Genomic DNA, 20,450 nt, shown 5'->3' on the forward strand with positions numbered 1-20,450 from the left:
GAGAGCAAATTTCAGAGTCTTTTCTGACATCCATTTTGGTCTTTTTCTTCTTTCTTGTCTTCTTAATGACCTTTTTCTTTCTTCCTGAATGATAATCTTGGTGTCATCCCACAACTCTTCAATCTTTGGTCTTTATTATCTAATGTATCAAATCTGTTCTTCAGATGATCCCTAAATTCAGGTGGGATATGTTTAAGGTAACATTTTGGCTGTTGTGGACTTGTTTTAGTTTTCTTTAGCTTCAGCCTAAACTTGCATATGAGCAATTATGATCTCTTCTTTAGTCTTTCCTGGCCTTGTTTTGGCTGATGATATAGATGGAGCTTTCCCACCCTCTCTTTCCAGAGATGTAGTCAATTTGATTTCTGAGTATTCCATATAGTAAGGTCCATGTGTATGTTGTTTTTATTAGGCACCATCAATTTGGTACTGACTCATAGCAACCCTATGCAGAATAGAACGAAACACTGCCCGTGTGTATAGTGGTCTTTCATGTTGTTTAAAAAATGTATTTGCAATGAAGAAGTCATTGGTCTTGCAAAATTCTGTCATGCTGTCTCCAGCATCATTTCTATCACCAAGGCCATATTTTCCAATCTCTGATTCCTTCTTTCATTTCCAACCTTTGTATTCCAATTGCCAAGAATTATCAATACATCCTGATTGCATGTTTGATCAATTTCAGAATGAAGAAATTGGCAGAATTTTTCAATTTCATCATCATTGACTTTAGTGGTTGGTGTGTAAATTTGAAAAATGGTTGTATTAACTGGTCTTCCTTGTAGGCGTATTGATATTATTCTATCACAGACAGCGTTGTACTTCAAGACAGATCTTGATATGCTCTTTTTGTTGATGAATGCGACGCCGTTCCTCTTCAATTTGTCATTCCTGGCATAGTAAGTCATGGTGTTGTCAGATTCAAAATGGCCGACACCAGTCCATTTCAGTAACTACTGCCTAGGATATTGATATTGATGTATTCCATTTCATTTTTGATAATTTCCAATTTTTCTAGATTCATACATTCCATGTTCTGATTATTAATGGATGCTTACAGCTGTTTCTCTTCATTTTGAGTTGCAACCCATCAGCTAATGACGGTCCTGAAGGCTTTACTCCACTCACGTCACCACAGTCCAGTCTATTTTGAGGAGGCATCATGTATTTTGAGTGCCTTTGAATCTGAGGGGCTTACCTTCAGGCGCTATATTTAACAATATTCTGGTACTCTTCATCATGTTTCAATATTAAATATTCTGATGCTATCTGACAGTGCTCCATTTCTATTCATAAGGTTTTCAGTGAAAAATATTTAGAAGTAGTCTGTTTCTCCGTCTTCCTAGTCTGTCTTAGTCTGGAAGCTCAGCTGAAACCTGTACACCATGGGTGACCCTGCTGGTATTTAAAATACTGGTGGCATAGATTCCAGAATCAAAACAACATGCAAGCTACTGCAATATGACAAACTGACAGATGAGTGGTGGATGGTTGGTATAGTTGGAATTTAGTCAGAATATATGGTGGGAATTGACTGGCTGGTGGAGATAGCTATTCTTGGATATACTGACATCAAGACTTTTCTAAGGAAGCTCTATGATGCAACTGTCTAGAGCTCTGGTAGCATAGTGGTTACAATTCGGGTTGCCAACCTCAAGGTCAGCAGTTCGAAATTACCAGTGGTTCCGCAGGAGAAAGATGAGGCGTTCTGCTGCCATAAAGATTTACAGCCTCAGAAATCCTGTGCCGTGTCACTAAGAGTCGAAACTGACTCCACGGTGCTTAACAGCAATAAGTCCATCAGGACACTATTCTGGATTTATGTTACTTTTTCTTTCATAGAGTTTTCTCTTTCTTCATCTTTTGTGATTACTTTTCTTTTTTTGGTTGACAAATTATTTACATAAGTCAACTTGAAAAATTCATCTTTTTGTAATTTAGGAATAATTCACAAACAACCCCATCTCATCCGCTATCTTTAAAAGAAAACATTCTCTATATTGTACTCATCATAGTTTGACATCTTTGAATTTACATTTCAAAGCTTCAACTGCAGCCAGCATACAAATTTATAGCTTTCATTTTCACTTGGTAACATTTACTTTTAATAAAAGGTAAGGCTTCATTTCAAGGACAATCTGATTCTTGGATTCCTCTGTGTTTTGTTAAAACTCATTATGTGCCTGAATGACTATGAGGAGCATGCATTTTTTTATTCATCAGTGGATGTAGGTCATAATCAAATTCAAGTAGCAAACACAGCTCAAAGTGAATGAACACATGGGTGCCTTCTAACCATGGCATCTTCTAATTTAAGCCATTGTGTCATTCACAATACAGACAACAAACAGACTCTGTTGTAAACGAACCCAGAATCTGTGTTTAGTTTATTTTGATTTTTGTTGATGTGTCATTAACATAGGAGTAACCTGGAAGGAAGCCAGTTTCTCTGCAAAATATCTGCAAATGGGTCATTGCAATGCTTAAATACTATGAAACCAATGTAGAAAATCATGTATAATGGGAGAATGCCATCTAAAAGGCTGAAAATTCTCAATCTAGATGTTAGACTGTAAATGACTGAAGATTTGTTTGCAAAGCCACCTTGCTTCAAGGACTAGTTTTCTTTCCTGGTGTCTTAAAACAAATGCTATTTAACTTCTTTTTTGTTGTTGTTAGATACACTGTTATCACTGATGTTACAAAGAATCAAAAAGGTGAAATAAAATTTATACCAATTTTTTCTAGAATGACTCTTTTAGTTGCAAGAAAAGTAACCTGTTCAAATAGCTTTTCAAGAGATAGGTGTCCAGTGAAAAATACTGAGATCTTATGATATCTGAGAATAAATAGAATTGTACTTCTGTACCTAAAGTCAAGAACTTCTATTCCTAAAGTCTGAGAATAAATAGAATTGTACTTCTATACCTAAAGTAAAGCTTCCTTGCTCTGTGTTTTTCTCTCTCTGAATTTTTACTCCATTCTTTCATCTCTCAGTCACTTTCCTGAGCTTTTTGTCTTACTTAAGAACATTTGTGGCTACTTTAACATTGATTTTACATGTTTTTTTTTTTTTTAATCTCAACTACTTTTATCGGACTGGTTCAGACTCCCACTGCATCAATTCTAGTATCTCTACTATGTAATCTGACTGGTTATTTCTAATGCGCTGTCTGGACTTGGATTGGGGACCTATTTCTGTGGAAATAAGGTCACAAAAACTTGAGTATGACAGGCCTTATGAGAGTAGCTGTGGTTGGAACAGGAAGTGATCGGCATGCCTTTTATGGTCTCTATGGTATGTTTCCGTTATGACCTGTAGTGAGAAATGCATTTTTTTCCCATGCTAACTCAATGTATGTGTTAATTCTTGAAATAATACTTATCCTTGTTATAGGTCATACATTCTAATATATAATTATTTTTATCTTCCTTTCTATCTCATTATATTCCACTAAATTAAAGCTTGCCTGTTTTGGCTTACTAAATTGATTTCAAGATCCGCTAATGAGTTGCAACTGTAGTTTCAGAAGTATTGGTCTGTACTTTTCCTTTTATTGTTTTCCTTTGGAGCTCATATTGTATTTATAATTGGCTCCCCTGTTATATTTCTAGATTCCTTTTGTAATTGCATCTCTTGTTAAGCTATAAACCACATGAAAGCAGAGACTATGTTCACCTTGCTTACTCCTATATTCCCAGCACCAAACAGAGTTCCTGGCATATAATAGATGCTCCATTGAGTAAATATTGATGAATGAGTAAATGAAGACCCAAGCAAATGGTACCCTTAAAGGGCTCACCTGGCTCTTTGCAAGCACAAGATTCAGGTACATATAAAACTGACTAATCCCTGTGTGGCACTGTGGGTTAATATGCTGAACCACAAGGTCTGTTTGAACTGCATGGCTGGAGGTTCAAGCTCACCAGCCACTCCTTGGTTGTTATGACTCAACGGCATTTAACAACAACAACAATCTTGTATAGTCCTGTTGATAGAGAAATCAGATGGGAAAGTCCAGCAGGAGACCCTGAGTACAGAGAGGGAGGCAGACTAAAGAGCTAGGTTATCATACAGTCACATGCAACCTTCTGAAAATTTACCCTTAACTGATCAGAGAAATTTTACTGTTATGGGGAAAGAACCAGTCTTAGGTCTGAACTCATGCTTCTTGATTCTTCATCTATAATTAATTCCAGAAAATTACAATGCTTTTTCGGTTGGATTTTCAGAATTTTGCTTTTGATATTTTCCCTCTCCCTTTGTTATAGTTCATGTAGAAGAAGGTAGAGAAACCACTAAGCTCTTTATATAATACCATGGTACCTGTTTTCCAGTGAAAAACAGGTTGGGGAGATACTTGCACACAGAGCTCTCTCTGTTCCCACTCTTCTTGTTGTCTTCTTCCTGGTGAACCCCCATCACATCAAGACTCGTTTAGCTCACCTCTGCAATTAAAGGAGCTCTGGTAACATAGTGGATATGACTTGGGCTGCGAACCCCAAGGTCAACTGCAAGGTCAGCAGTTCAAAACTAGCAGCTTTTCCGTGGGAGAAAGATGAGGCTTTCTGCTCCTGTAAAGATTTACAGCCTTAGAAACCCTGTGCAGGGTTGCTATGGGTCAGAACTGACTCCACGGTCCTTAACAACAAGTGTCCATCCTTAGGAGCTTTACAGTTTCCATTGGGATGTGAAAGAAATGTTCTCCTGCTCACCAATGGGAGATATGCTTGCTGCTAGATGTTTTAGATCACTCTTTATGGTGTTAGGAAGTAGTATTTTGGGAATATTATTTGGGATAAGGCTGAAAGTGAGTTGGATTAAAAGTACAGACAGTAGTACAGATGGGAGACCTGGTGGCACTTGAAGATAAACACTGGACTGTGGACCACAAAATTTGACAGTTCAAACTCAGCAGCTGCTCCGAGAGAGAACGATGAGACACTCTGCTCCTGTAAAGATTTACAGCCTTAGAAACTCCACAGGGTCACTGTGATTTGGAACTGACTCAACAGCACTTAACAACAGCAACAGCTTGTCTCTAGTTGCTATGATTAAAAATACTTCTTCTAGATGACTATTTTTATTGATGCCATATCCTTTCTTTTTTCAATTTGTGTAAATTTTGAACCTGTAGGATAATTGAGCAGTTACAGTGATTTCATGAATAGACTCACGGTATAATCTGTGGATCCAACAGTGCATTAATATAAAAAGCAAGTCATAGATCAATAAGTTTTCTGTAAGTCCTTGTGTCCCCAAAGCTGGGCTGAGAGAACTATTACTTTAATATTCAGCTAATTCCATATACTCCAAAATATTAATTAGGAACTGAGAACATTTCATGTTTCAAAATTGGATATGAGTTAAAATTGTCAAAGTACAATTCAATTTGCTATGCATAAGATATGATGTATATGTACTCATCATCTGTATGTATTTACATAGTTTTGGAAGAGAGAATTTATATCTTAGGCTAGTGCTTCTCAACCCTTTTCAGTGTGCTGTATGGACTTAAAGGGAATAATAGAGAGGGGAGGGAGTATGCCCCATTTGAACCTTTATCAAATACATATATAAATTTACACAGCAGATATGAATTTTGTGCACAATTCTTGAATGAATGCAGTTCACAGTTTTTGGGGAATAATCATCTTCAGTTCAACCCTGTTTGGCTTCTTAAAAAGAGTGAGTGAGTCCAGCAGTTCTGTGCCAAACTTAAGTGGAGATTTATGCTGAGTCTGGGACTCTCAACTGCTAGTATCTTCTTCTCAGAGCCTTTCATCTGAGATTCTGCCAACTTCTCTGGCATTTGTGTAGGAGTGGTGCTCTGGACTGTTCTATGAGTATCCTCAAAGCTCTGTAAATCTCTATCCTAAGGTTCATCAGAAGAATCAAAAAACACACATTACCATTCGTTATTCAGGATATATTTTAAGAACTATTAGTTGGGTTTTTTTTTTTTTTTTCCTTTCTTATTCAAAAAGTTCTTGATCATCGAAAGTCTGTTTAGCTAGCAAAAATTTCTTTTCTTTCATGAAAAAAGGAAAAAGGTAATATGATTCTGGAAATTATTTCATGATTATATAACACATAAGGATTGTGGTGGCTCTATACGACAGGCACTGGACTGCTAACTACAAGGTCGGTGATACAAGCCCACCAGTTGTTCGAATGGAGAAAGATGAGGCTTTCTGCTCCTGTAAAGATGAATAGCCTCAGAGACCCCATACTCAGAAATGCTCTGGGTCAGAACCAGCTCAATGACACATAGCAACAATAACAACAACACATATTAGATATAAAAGACAAGTAAAAGTCAATCTCTAATACTGTTAAAATATCTTTGATAATAAGTGTGATTTAAAAAAATTGATTTTAAAGAAATACATACTAAATTATATATAGATAAATAATCTGATATCTGGACTTTGCCTCTTAAATGATCCAGAGTAGGAGAGGAATAAATGGGGTTATAGATTAAACTAACCTGGCTATGTTGATAATGGTTTCTATTCTACTTTATGCTTGTAATGTTCATAATAAAAGTAAAATGCATGTTTGTTTGAAATACATGTACTTTCGTACATACCCCCCACTTCAATTTCCTGTACACTCACATGGGAAGCTGGGGGAAATGAGATGCAGATGCTCCACTCCTGGAATGCTGCCAAGAGATCTCATGCAGCGCAAATGTGAGGCCCCCATGCCCTAAGTTGTCATATCTTCCTATCACTCAGTGGCTCTAAAGTGTATGCATTTATTTCCAGGAGTGTTTAGCCCTTGCTTCTATTCATTTCCTCATCATTAAATCTCAATTGCAATCGTACAGGTTGCCACAAGCTGAGAATCAGGTGGAACTTCCTATAAAAATAAATTTAGAAATTCCCAATCGTGTCTATCCTAATAAAAGTAAAAGGAACACCTAATTACTTCTTTTCTTTTAGGAAATAAAGTCATTGACAGGGTTACAGCCCTGCTTGTCAACTGGACTACTGATTAGTTCAAGTACAAAGCAAAGATAGCCTGATAAATCCTATACAGAATTTGCCTATATACTGTTCTTTTTAATGGTATTTATTACACTAAAAGAATGTTGTTGTTGTTAAGTGCCCTGGAGTGGTTTCCAATTCATAGGGACCCTGTGTAGGGTTTCCAAGGACAGGTTTGTGGGTGTGAACCACCACCTTTGTGGTTAGGAGTGCAGTGCTTATTTTACAATCCCAAACCAGGACCCCATAACCACATATAATTTTATAATCATAAAATATTACAAAAATATATTCTAATAGTGAATACCAACTTTTTATAAACTAATTTAAACTTTTAAACTTAATTATATTAAAAGACAAATACCTCATCATTCTTTTAGGGACCCCTAGACTGACCTGGTGTGATGTACTAGGGAGTCCTGGTGTAGTGCTGTAGGATAAGTCAAGGTTGGTTTGAACTGCAAGGTCAGTGGTTCAAATTCACCAGTCACTCGGAAACCCTATATAGGATTGCTATGAGTTGGAACCAACTTGATGGCACTTAACAACAACAAGAAAACTGATTTTATATAGAAAGCTGGAAACATTTAAAACATGTAGTTGGAAAAAAATGGCCATAAGTAGTTTGTGGGGTCTTTGTGTGGTGCTGTAGGATGAGCACTAGACTGCTAATTACAAGGTTGGCTGTTCAAACCCATTAGTTGATCCTTGGAAATCCTATATAGAGTTGCTATGAGCCAGAACCGACTCGATGGCACTTAACAACAACAAATAGTTTGTATTTGAAAATATATTTATTGTAAAGTAAAGAAGCTTCAGTGGTAGAGTAATTAAAGCACTCAACTGCTAACCAAAAGGTCAGTGTTTGAAACCATCAGTCATTCTATAGGAGAAAGATGTGGCGGTCTGTTTCTGTAGAGTTCCAACCATAGAAACCCTATAGGGCAATCCTACTCTCTTATATAGGTTCTCTATGAATTGGAATCAACTCAAGGCAGTGTGTTTTACTGTTGATGGTGTTAAGTACCGTGGAGTTGGTTCCGACTCTTAGTGACCCTGCGCAGGGTTTCTGGGGCTGTAAACCTTTATGGGAGGTCATTTATAAAGCTTTAAACTTATTTTGTTGTTAAGTGTCGTAGAGTCAGTTCCAACACATAGCAACCCTGTGTAGAGTTTTGGAGGAGTGGCTGGTGGGTTTGAACAATTGACATTGCAGTTAGTAGCCCAGTGTTTGTCCTGTAATGCCATAATTAAAGCTCAGTTTATATGGAGTTTTCTGTTCAACATTATTAGGAAATCAGTTTTTCATGTATCGCTTTTATCCAAAATGTCACAGGAACTAAGGAAATTGCCATGTTTTTTTTCATGTTTTGAATTTTTTTGTTTTACATGTCTTTTCTTTGTCTGAAATTCCTTCCCATCTCTCCTTCATCAAATGGTGAATATCTGTCCAGCCTTCAGAGGTCAGCTGATACCAAGTTACCTCCTCCTTGATGACTTCTTGTGTCTATTCTGGAGGCCAACAATGGCCTTTGCACTCAGTATATATATGTCTCTAGTATTTGTTTTACATTATTGTGTTGTGATAACTATTTTTTTCATTTGTCTGTCTTGTTAGACTATAAACTTCTTACAGGCTGATATATTTATTTATTAAATTTCTGGATTCAATTATGTGTTACAAGAAATGCTGAAGATTGGGGAGATTTTCTATAATAAACTCACACAAAAAATTTAAAAAAATCAAGATTATGGGAAATGTTAAATGAAAAAAATTACCACTTCCCTTAAAGTAATCTCTAAATATAACTTGCCTTTTGGGAAAGATTAAATCACCTTGAAAATAATCATTGACAAGAACATTTTTCCTACAATCATGGTCACATCCAGTTGGAAAATGGAGTATAATAGTTTACATTCAATATAAAACTTGGACTCCTTCAAAGATAAGTTGATTTTCTTCTTTGCAACAAGATACAAGTTACTTTAGTACTTCATAATAGAATAGAAAAATGATTCAGGTTCATGACATGAAAAATATGCTAGGAAAGAAAAAGATTTTACAGATAAACCACAATCCTACAGTAAGCCACAGCCTTACAAGAAGCTATTACTGTGTAAAGAGTAATGTGTTCCTTGTATTGAATGCTGCAGCTGATGGGTTCTAGTGGCACCCTAAACAACAAAACCAAGTTCAAATCTTTCGCATGAACTTATAATTGAATTTTTTTCAATTATTTGAAAATAATTTAATGCAGTAAATGGAACAAAGATAAGATGTTTCAAATATAACAGCTATTAACTAAGTTAGAAAAATTAGTAAAGACTGTGAATATTAATATTGAGTAATTTTCAAGAGTATTAAAACAGAAGGCCCCTCCCCTCCTCTACTCACTGGAATGCACATTCAGGGAGAAAGGCATAATATAATATTTGAATCTTCAGGAAGACCAGACAACAAGGAGGATACAGGGTAACTTTTTTTTTTGATATTTTAAATGATAAGTGCTGTTTCTGACAGCTGTTGAATATGGGACTATTTCTTTAAAAAGAGCTAGGATAAAGCTTTGGGAAAAGGTAATTATGAAGCTTGGTTCATTGTTTAAGAATTAAACAGCCCACACTCACAAATCTGTAGATACTTTTATTTTTATTAAACTATTCAAATTTATTACATGTTATTTAGCATTAGGCAAGGAGCCCTGGTGTTGCAAAGTTTTAAGTGCTTAGCTGTTACCAGAAAGGAAGGCTGCTTCATAGGAGAAAAATTAGTCAGTTGGCGTCTGTAAAGATTGCAGTTTGGAAAACCTATGGAGCAGTTCTGCTGTGTTCTGTAGGGTCACTAGGAATTGGAAGTGACCAGACGGTGACGGGTTTATTTTGTTTTAGCATTAAGCTTGCTAATGGATTTAGACATTTGCCAACTTGTGAACAACTTTTATCAAAGCATGAGCCCAGAATGCTGTGAGTTCAGTGACTCTGTTTAATTTCCAATGTCAAAGTTCATTATTTGTTGTGAATAGACAAAGAGAAATTAAAAAAGAAAAAGAAAAAGAGCTGTATCCCATGAATGCCACGAACACTGTAAGCACATCTCCGCTCAAAGCTTTGAGGGTCCACTGGAAAGCCCGAGTTGTTGTTAAATGCTTTTAATCTCAGTAGTTCTGTTGTGGCGCTGTGGGTTAATGCACTGGACTGCAAAGTCGGTTTGAACTGCAAGGTCGGTGGTTCAATCTCACCAGCCTCTCCTTGGAAACCCTATACAAGCTTGCTATGTGCTGCACTGACTCGATGGCAGTTAACAACATCTCTGTAACAGAGCAGAAAGCACTTGAATGAGATGTTAATTGAACTCTTAGTTTTATACCTCCAAGGCTGTGGCACAGTGGAAAAAAGCACTGGACTGCAAGGTCGGCAGTTCAAATTTAACAGCCAATCCTTGGAAACCATACACAGGGTAGCTATGAATTGGAACCGACTTGAAAGCACATAACAACAAGGGCTTTCCAGTGGACTCTCAAGGTTTTGAGTAGGGATGTGTGTACAGTGTTCATGGGATGTAGCTCTTTTCTTTTCCTTTTTAAATTTCCCTGATGGTTGGAGGTGGGTCCTCAATTCTTACCTACTTTCCTTGGAGCTTTGAATTAGAACTTCCAAATACAGCCAGCAGATGGAGCAATTTACTTTATTTAGATCGACTCTCTCCATTTCGCATTAAAAAGTCTTAAAAGACTTCTTTCTGTGTGTGCGTGCGCACGCCTGTGTGTGTGTGTGTGTGTGTGTCTGTGTGTCTATAACCCGTTGCCATCGAATTGATGCTGACTCATAGTGATTCTGAGACAGATAAGAACGGTGCCATACGGTTTCCAAGGCGGTGATTCTTTATGAAGCGGACTGCCAAATCTTCCTCCCTCAGAACGGCTGGTGGGTTCCAATCACCGACATTTTAAGTTAGTAGCCGAGCGCTTGGGAGAAAGATGAGGCTTTCTACTCCCGTAAAGATTTACACCCTCGGAAACCTTATACAGGGTCGTTATGGGTCGGAACCGACTCGATGGCACATAACAACAACAACAAGCCGAGCGCTTAACTACTGTGCCACTAGGGCTCTCTCGCTCTATAACTTTTATATGGTATACTCCTTCTATTTTTCAAAACCTTTCATGTATTTGGAAACATCATATTAAACATTATTAATTTCATTTTAGAAAAGCAACATTCGTTTGTTGTTGTTGTTGTTGGGTTTCCAAGGAGCAGCTGGTGAGCTTGAACCACCAATCCTGCAGTTCAAACGACTTTGCAGTCTGACGCATTAGCCCACAGTACTAAGCCTTTAAAACTTTTGAGTTTTATTAGCTTTACAGGAATTTCTAAGACAATAATATAAGCAGCAAGCATTAGTTGAGGCAAGAAGTACCCTACATTTCATTTTCACTCATTTCCTCCTAAATGGCTATAATTAATAATCGATTGTCCTTCAGGATAGAAGGAAGTTAGTTTTGATGTTCCCTTGGAATTCAGTAGTACTTAGCTATGGTGTTGAAAATCCCGTAAGAACAAAATTTTAAATCCTGGTTTAGGTAACTGACTCCAACAAAGCTTTCAAGTTTAAAGTTATTTATAGAAACATTTCAGCTATTAGACTATCCATCCTATCTCTTGTCAATAGAAGATGGTTTCCCATAGGAAATAACTAATAACTTTATAGAATTTTGGGATGTAACAGAGTGTTATTGTCCCCTGGAGGTCACACTTAACCAACCAAAGGGTTATAACTTTTATTACAAGTCTGAAATAGTCTATAAATGTTTCATTAAATCCTTTGAAATATACAGTTATTAATACTCCACCCTCTTTGATTACTGGCTACCACACTCAGACATGATCCTAGGAACCTGAGGGAAATGCAATTGTGCTTAATATTATCACCTGTAATCTTTCCTAGTGGGATTATCCGAATATGTGTGGATTTTAGTAAGAATCTTCTTAGAAAATTTCATTACTATTTTAAATGCCAGGCTCAGCATCTAAGTTCTACCTTAATCATTTCTTCTTCCAACATGTTCTGACTGATTCTTTTTTCCCCCTACTGATTCCTAACTTGCTTTAGGCAGCAGGTGAAGTAGGGAGAGAACACATTGCACTTTCTGGCTATCTCAGTCGATCCAAAAGCATTTATGTCGCATCTGCTATGCAGGGCACTGGTGTCATGCTGAGTTGATTGAGTTAAAAAAGACATAGACAATGTCCTTGAGGCAGAGAGAAGCTGTCGATTTCAGAATCTGGGGGAGAAGTCTTTTTATTTCTTTAGGATGGGCGAAATTGCCATGGAACAAGTTGTGTGAATGTTTGAACACATAGGGGATGCTCAAACCATCGTCACAGGAAACAGACAACAATTTTACTTCATCAGACTGCAAAGAAGCCCAGCTTAAATTCCTGAGAAATTAGAATTATAGAATACTTAAAAACAAAATATAGTTTTGACTTTCAGGTTAACATTGTAACTAACAAAAAATTGCAAAACCAAAGTCCCTTTAGGGCTCAATTTAATGACTAGAGTATAGAATTTAGAAAGGTAGTAAAAGATTTTCACAGACAGGTGCTTGGGTTTTGCATCTGACTACCATTTTGAAAAGTAAAATAACTAGTGCAAAGGCTGTAGTAGGACTGATATTTGAACCCAGGTTGTCTGCCTCCACAGCCTACGCTCATACCACTGCATACTATTGCCTATAAAGTTAGCATTGGAGTTGGTACCTTGGTAAGTCAAAGCTATAGGGAGGGCAGAACTAATGAGTGAAAAGAAAAGCAACTTTTCAAAGAGCATGGAGCAATTGTTCATAGTAGTATCCTCAGTGCCTAGATTGACCAAGGGCTAATATATGGCAAAATCAAATAAAACCAATTGCCACTGAGCCACTTCCAATACATGGTGACCCTATGTATTGCAGAATAGAACTGTGACCATACGGTTTTTCAAGGTTGTGACCTTTTGAAAGTAGATGGCTAGGCCTTTATTTTGGGGTGTCTTCAAAGAACCAAATTTGGGGTAGTAATTAAGCACTTTACTTAAGTAAAGTGCTTAATTACTCCTCCCAGGAACATAGTAGGTGCTCACTAAATATGTATTGAATGTTGTTGTTGTTGTTGTTAAGTGCCATCGAGTCGGGTCCGACCCATAGCGACCCTGTACAGGGTTTCTGAGGGTGTAAATCTTTACGGGAGTAGAAAGCCTCATCTTTCTCCCGCGGAGCAGCTGGTAGTTTCGAACCGCTGATTGAATGATAACATGATATTTTTCAGCAGGAATTGTAGGTAAAACATATTCCCTGAGATGGTTGGGTATGACAGGTAGGATCCTCCAAATAATTTTTAAAACATATTTCTTAAAAAAATTATATTAACTATTATCAATACATAGCATAAATGCAGCTTCTTTTTTTTTTTTTAAAAAAGTAAAGCTCTGCAGGAAAGGGTAAAGTTCTTTTGAATTACTTCCCATCCTTGTTCCCTCTTTTTCCTTCTCTAGAAGTCTAGGCTTTATGGATGCATTTATATGCATCTATAAAAATTGTTGGAAGAATAAATGATTGTTTTGTGTGTTTCAAAAATATTTACTTTATAGGTATCATAGTGTTTAACTAGTTTTTGTTTTTTCTTTCAGCTTAACAGTATACTTTAGAGATTCAGCGATATTATGATGAACATGCAGGTTGTTTCTAAACTTTTACTAAAATAAAGCTACAATGCAGATCTAGAGGGGTGGGTGTCCTTTAACTCCTGTGTTTCTACTGTGTACTAACAAGTGGAAATTGCTGAGTCATTGGCTACACACACTTAATATTTTTATAGCTATTGTTACACTGCTTCCCACATCCTTGCTGTTATTTATTATCAAACTTCTGAATTGTGATGTGCTGGAGAAATAATTGAATCTCATTATTGTGCTAATTTGCATATCTGTATACATGTGAGGTTGATCATCTTTTTATACATTTGTTGGCCATTGATTTTTTTTGGACCATATGTTTTACCCACTTTGTTTGGATTGTTTCTTTTTTTATGGATTTATAGGTTTTTTTTTTTTTTTTAATATTTATATAATCTCATAAGGAGTCCTGATGGTATATTGGCTAAGCTAAATGAAAGGTGGGGTATTTGAAAACAGCAGCGTCTTTGGGGGAGAAAGAAGTGGTAATCTGCTTCAGTGTGGGACGGATTACAGCTTTGGAAACCTCATAGGGCAGCTCTACTCTGTCCTTTACGGCTGCCATCCGTCAAAATTGACTCAGCGGTAATGCATTTGGTTTTGGTTTGGTATACAATGTCATGATTTTCCAAATAATTTTTATAATACACAGTATTCCTTCTGAAACTTCTAAACTAAAAAGGAATTGAAATATTAATATCTAATGTAGTCCAATGATTCCAATTTAGGGTGGGAGGGGTGGAGTGGTAGTTGTTATGTGCTGTGGACTCGGTCCCGACTCATAGCGACCCTGCACAGGGTTTCCGGGGTTATAAATCTTTACGGGAGCAGAAAGCCTCATCTTTCTCCCACAGAACAGCTGGTAGTTTTGAACTGCTGACCCTGAGGTTAGCAGCCCGATCTAAATCACCTAGGAAGCTTTTCCAAACTATAGCCTCTCTCTTTTCTCCAGGAATTCTGATTTGGCAGGCATGTTACAATATCAATGAAAGTGGGGGCTGGGGAGATTGAGTCCTGGGTGAGTTGATAAAATCTTTTCTCAGGTGATTCTGATACGTAATCCTTTGTACTCTCCAAACATACAACCTGTGGTGGTAATATGCCGTCAAGTCAGTTCCAACTCGTAGTGATCCTGTATAGGGTTTCTGAGACTGTAAATCTGTATGGGAGCAGAAAGCCTCATCTTTCTCCTCCTGAGCAGCTGGTAGATTCGAACTTTTAACCTTGCAGTTAACAGCCCAACTCATAACCCTCTATACTACCAGGGCTCCTTCCAAATATGTAATGTTAAGTGCTGTCTAGTAATTTCTGACTAATCGTGACCTATATAGAGTTTCTGAGCAGCAGCTGGTGGGTTTAAACTGCCGACCTTGTGGTTCTTTGCAGTCCAGTGCCCATCCTATAGCGCCACATCAGGAGTCCAGAATTTGATGCAGTAACTCCTTCCAGTTTTTTTTTAAATTGTGAATTGAGTGATAGTTTACATGGGAGAACATCAGCTTTACATTCATCCTATCGTATTTCATTTCATTGCAGTCTCCTTTCAGTTTTAATCCAATCTTTGCCTAATGACACCAAGCTATTGTTTTGCTCTGACAATGAATTTGAATGGTGTCTCCCTCCATAATACTAATTAGTTCCAGATGGAAACTGTCTTCAATTTACATAAACTCTGCTCTAGGAGTGCCCCGCTTTCTTCTTATCCACTTAAACACACATCAATTAATGAATGAACCACAACACAAGCAAACTAAAAAAATTGGGCAGAGATGATGAATTGTTCATGAAAAATTGATGTTCCTTCTTCCATGGCATGGAGTACCTGTTGGGAGTCAACTTCCAGATTAGGTGCTGTATTTCCTGAATTCCCTGGCCTTGAGATGTGACCATGCCACTAGTCTTGATCATTGCAGTGTGAGCGGAAATGATGTATGCATCTTTTGGATTGGAGAAGTGGCTTCTTCCCTCTTTCATTCACCTTCTCCAGTTAATTTTAGAGAACCTTTGAGGTCCCAGACCTATTTTATGGCAGAGCCTCAAGAAAAGGAGGCTAGATGCCTAAATAACTTCATGGAGGTACACCTGCTGATGAATCATGTTAGACTGTTGTTTGAGGTGAAATCAAGCTCTGCTGTTTAGACATTACATATTTTATGATAGCAGGAATGGGATATAGACAGTCCTGGATTATGAATATTCCATTTACTGACAACTCCTTGTTGTTGTTCTTAAGTTCTTAAGCTGTCCAGTTGGTTCTGACTCGTAGCAGACCATGTTTAGAGTTTCTCAGGATGGGTTGGTGGTAAGTGCACTCCAGGTGGCTCAGACTCATAGAGACCCTGTATAGGGTTGTTGAGGAGTGGCTGTTGGGTTTGAACTGCCTGGTGGTTAGCATTGTTGATCACAATCACTTTCATTACTGCATGTCCAGCTTTTAAATAATTGAAAAGTCTTTGAGATTTTTCTTGCACTAAAGTAAGTGGCGCGATTGGATGGGCATTTGACATCAAGGTAGGTTTGAACCGCAAGGTCAGTAGTTCAAACTCACCAGCCACTCCTCGGAATCCCTATATAGGGTCACTGTGAGTCAGAATGAACTCATCAGCTCTTAACAACAACAACAGCAACAACAAAGTAGGCTAAGTAAAAACTGTATGCATCTGGTCTGACTTACAAATTCTTAAAGACAGGAACAGATCTTGTTTTAAACAGATCGGGGACTACCTATATAGAAATTTAAATTAGTCTAGAACCATCAGTAATCAAAGCAACTATCTTCCTGCTGATGGCTAATCAGAGCAGAGATGCTCATTTGCCATAGGAAGGAACCAAACACTAGTAAGTACAATACATAAAGTTCTGCCCACATAGAGATGATACTGATTTATACAATCCTATCTTAATGAGTGTGTGCATGGGAGATACGTAGAGATTTGGCATTTGGCTGAAAGAAAAAGATACATTGAGAGAAAGACCATGAAGCAGGAGACAAAGTCATAAATAAGCTGATACTATAAATGTAGATGAAGTGGGTCAGTGTTGAGGAGTAGCAGAGCAGGGGCAAAGAGGGCTGACTCATCAAAGCATATGCTTTACCTCCTCTTGCTGCTGAGGGGGCAGTGAGATAATTTTGGCCCAGAGCTGTGCTGGAGCATTTCAGGTTATGAGCTGTTCTATTCTCTGCGACACCCAGTTAAATGCCGAGTTTCTATGTAATTCCTTTTGCCTCTGCTGTCACATGTTTCCTTAAAACAAACATTTTTTTCCTTGAGGTAATCTGAGTGACTTGCTATCAACCAAACTTGAGGTAAGAGACACCAGATATATTTATCCTTTATAAGTTTTTATTAAACTGGATTTGTCTTTTAATATAATTAAAAGTTTATATTAGTTTATAAAAAGTTGGTATTCACTATTAGAATATATTTTTGGAATATTTTATGATTATAAAATTATATGTGGTTATGGGGTCCTGGTTTGGGATTGTAAAATAAGCACTGTACTCCTAACCACAAAGGTGGTGGTTCACACCCACAAACCGGTTCTTGGAAACCCTATACAGGGTCCCTATGAATTGGAAACCACTCCAGGGCACTTAACAACAACAACATTCTTTTCTGGACTTTAATTCTTTCAGCAAGCATTTTTGAAGACTATTTTCAGATTGCTGTTAGTAGGACAAAAAATACAGTGGGGATCAAAATTTTAAATTTGAATCATTCCATTAAAAATTTTAATGATTCTCCAAATATATTTGTTTATTCTTTAGGCCTGTTCTTGACCCCATGTTGTTGTTGTTGTTAAGTGCTGTCGAGTCGGTTCTGACCCATAGCGACCCTGTACAGGGTTTCCGAGGGTGTAAATCTTTAAGGGAGTAGAAAGCCTCATCTTTCTCCTAGGGAGCGGCTGGTAGTTTCAAACCGCTGACCTTAAGGTTCACAGCCCGATTCGTAACCACTATTCTACCAGAGCTCCTTCTTGACCCCATAGTATATGGTATTTGCTGGAGCTGTGAATTCAGCCTTAAATGTAGTTCTCTGCTGTTAAACTAGGTTCCAGGCTTGGTCTGCACCATAATCTTCCTTATGTCTATGGGTGAGGAGGGTCTCTGTGAATGCTACTCTGAGGTTCTTCTGACTTTACCATCTTGTGTTAAGTAGTCAATTGTATGAATTGAGCTTGGTAATTTTCTCTCTTCAATACATTAGTAACATCCAACACCAGCTAAACAAATTTCACATTCTTTTCATTTCTTCCTGATGTCACAAATGCTAAAGCTATCACACAAACCATTGCATTCCCTTCAATCTGTAATTCATTCCAAGTCACCACAGGTGAGATTCTTGGTAATGGCCATGTTGCAGTGTGCCAGAGGCTTTCAATATGCCACTTAGCACCAGAGTTGGAGGGCTTGTTGCCATCTGGCCTGGAAGTGATTCAACCTTGGAATTGCATCCCAGGCACTGCTAGCTCCTTTCGCTCGGTCCAGCCATTAATTGTGGTGAGCTCTGGAGTGAATACCCAAACCAAACTGCTGTCCAGTGGATTCCAACTCATAGCGATTGTAGGTGACAGAGTACAACTGTCCCCTCGGTTTTCCAAGACTGTAAGTACTGCCTAGTCGTTCCGGCCATAGTGACCCTGTATAGGGTTTGAATTCTCGACTTTATGGTTTGAAGTTCATCAATGACAAAAGAACCAACAGAGAGAAAAAGTGAGTATGAAAGTTTCTGAGGACATGAGAGTAAAGGGAAATGCAAAATTGATTGGACAGGAAAATATTTTTTCTTCTCATGAGATGGGGTTTGGGGGAGTGATGAAGGGAACGAAATGCACACAGATAAGTTTGTAGGTGGTAATAATAGAAATAATAGTCACTAATATTTATTGGGCTTTTACTGTATGTTAGGCACAGTTATAGATGCCTGGGCAGATTGGTGGTGGTGGTTATGTGCCATGGAGATGGTTCTGACTCACAGCGACCCTGCATAGAAAAGTTTCTGAGGCTGTAAATCTTTATGGGAACAGAAAGCCTCATCTTTCTCCTGCATAATGGCTGATAGTGTCAAACTGCTGACCTTGTGGTTAGCAGCCCAACTCGCAACCACTATGCTAAATTTAGTGTTCATTATACAATATCAGAAAACGATTAAAAAAATTTTATATCTGTCTGACATAATTTAGCACATTAAAATAGAAGAAAATATATCAAATTATCAAACACATCACTTTCTTGTTATCAAACCCCATTTTTTTCTGTATTTTTCCTAAAATGTTAAGATTTATACTTCTCAAATTTTATAACAAAAAGTTAGAAAACCCCCCACTCATATAAAGTTTCTATTATTTCAATCTTTTTTCTCCACCATTACCTCTCTTCTTTTGATTAAATGGGCAGGTGTAAAACTATCCAGCATTTGGCAGACTGAATATAGAATGTGAATGAAGAGCTGTGTATCTTTCTTTTTCACAAGGCATGTGATGGCCCAGCAGGCAGCGATTTATTGTATGGTTGCTGCAGAGATTTTTGAAAATGGTGAAGCTTTGCTCTGACTGAAATGAGCAAAGTTAACAAGAAGCTATATAGTGTCTCACCACTCAAATAAAGGTGAAGGTGGCACCAAGAGGTAATGTTCACAAGAGATAATGGGACTTGTGCAGTTTGAGAAGTGTTTGGAGTGGTCTGAGCAGTATCTAGTCATTCTGTCTATCCCTATTTAACTGTTTTAAAGCCTGGAAGTAGTCCTCTACAATAGATTTTACTTTTCTATTTGGTGAATGGTTAATCTGTAGTTGTTGCAGTCAAATTATTGCAAGTATGAATTTTTCTAGTGTAGTGGTTATGAGTCAGGCTGCTAACCTCAAGATCAGCAATTAGAAACTACCAGCGGTTCCGCGGGAGAAAGATGAGGCGTTCTGCTCCTGTAAAGATTTACAGCCTCGGAAACCCTGGGCAGGGTCACTATGAGTTGGAACCGACTTGACGGTATTTAACAACAACAATATAGAGATGTAACAACAACAATATAGAGATAATAGTTAATTTCAAGGGCTTTGCTATTAAGTTTACTTAATAATGTTCCTGATTTTAAGATGATAGAATCTTATGAACTTTCATCGTACAAGCTGTCTCTTTACAGACTAGTGACCAGTTTTAGCCAGTAAGAGAAGATAGGCTAGACAGCTGCACTTGTCTAGTATTTTTAATATTTGACTTTAGGATAATTGAGTTTTTTATTCCAAGTTACTTTAAGTGATAATTTAATAAAATAGATCAAGTGGGTTATCCATGTCTTCATTAATAGTACTAATCATTTCCAAAATAGTCCACATTTTATGTTAAAGACTTACAGCATGCTGGAATTGAATATGAAGCAAGTCAATCTTGAGCCATGCTGGAGTGAAAGATGTTTCACCTGCAGCAATGATTCTGGGTAGAAAAGTTTCAGCTTATTTTCTTTTGGTGCTTAATCAGTAGCTGAAAACAAATCAACCAACCAAACAAAAAAACTGCTGTAGATATTTGTATAAGTGAAATAACTGCATATGGTTTGAATTTATGTTTACACATCTATTGATTAGGAGAACATGGGCATGTGCCTTATGCTAAAGAAAACCTGAAACCCTGCTGTAATTGTTTCCCTTAAAAACAGAATCATCAACTAAAAGATTAAAGACCACAGAAAGAATTTAATTAACAAAAAAGTTTAATTCAAAATATGTCATTCCATTTTAACAAATCACT

General features: G+C 37.4%; 1 protein-coding gene across 1 annotated transcript in view; it reads right to left on the bottom strand.

The window, feature by feature from the left end:
• Window positions 1-10,701, bottom strand: part of LOC102820522 (ferritin light chain-like) — a 43,506-nt gene extending 32,805 nt beyond the window's left edge. Inside the window, exon 1 of the mRNA XM_006864062.1 lies at window positions 10,616-10,701. Within this exon, the coding sequence (XP_006864124.1) occupies window positions 10,616-10,701 (86 nt within the window). The remainder of the gene's footprint in view (window positions 1-10,615) is intronic.
• Between the last annotated feature and the right edge of the window lie 9,749 nt (window positions 10,702-20,450).

The sequence above is a fragment of the Chrysochloris asiatica genome, unplaced genomic scaffold (assembly GCF_000296735.1).
Source record: "Chrysochloris asiatica unplaced genomic scaffold, ChrAsi1.0 scaffold00059, whole genome shotgun sequence".
NCBI classification, from domain to species: Eukaryota; Metazoa; Chordata; class Mammalia; order Afrosoricida; family Chrysochloridae; genus Chrysochloris; species Chrysochloris asiatica.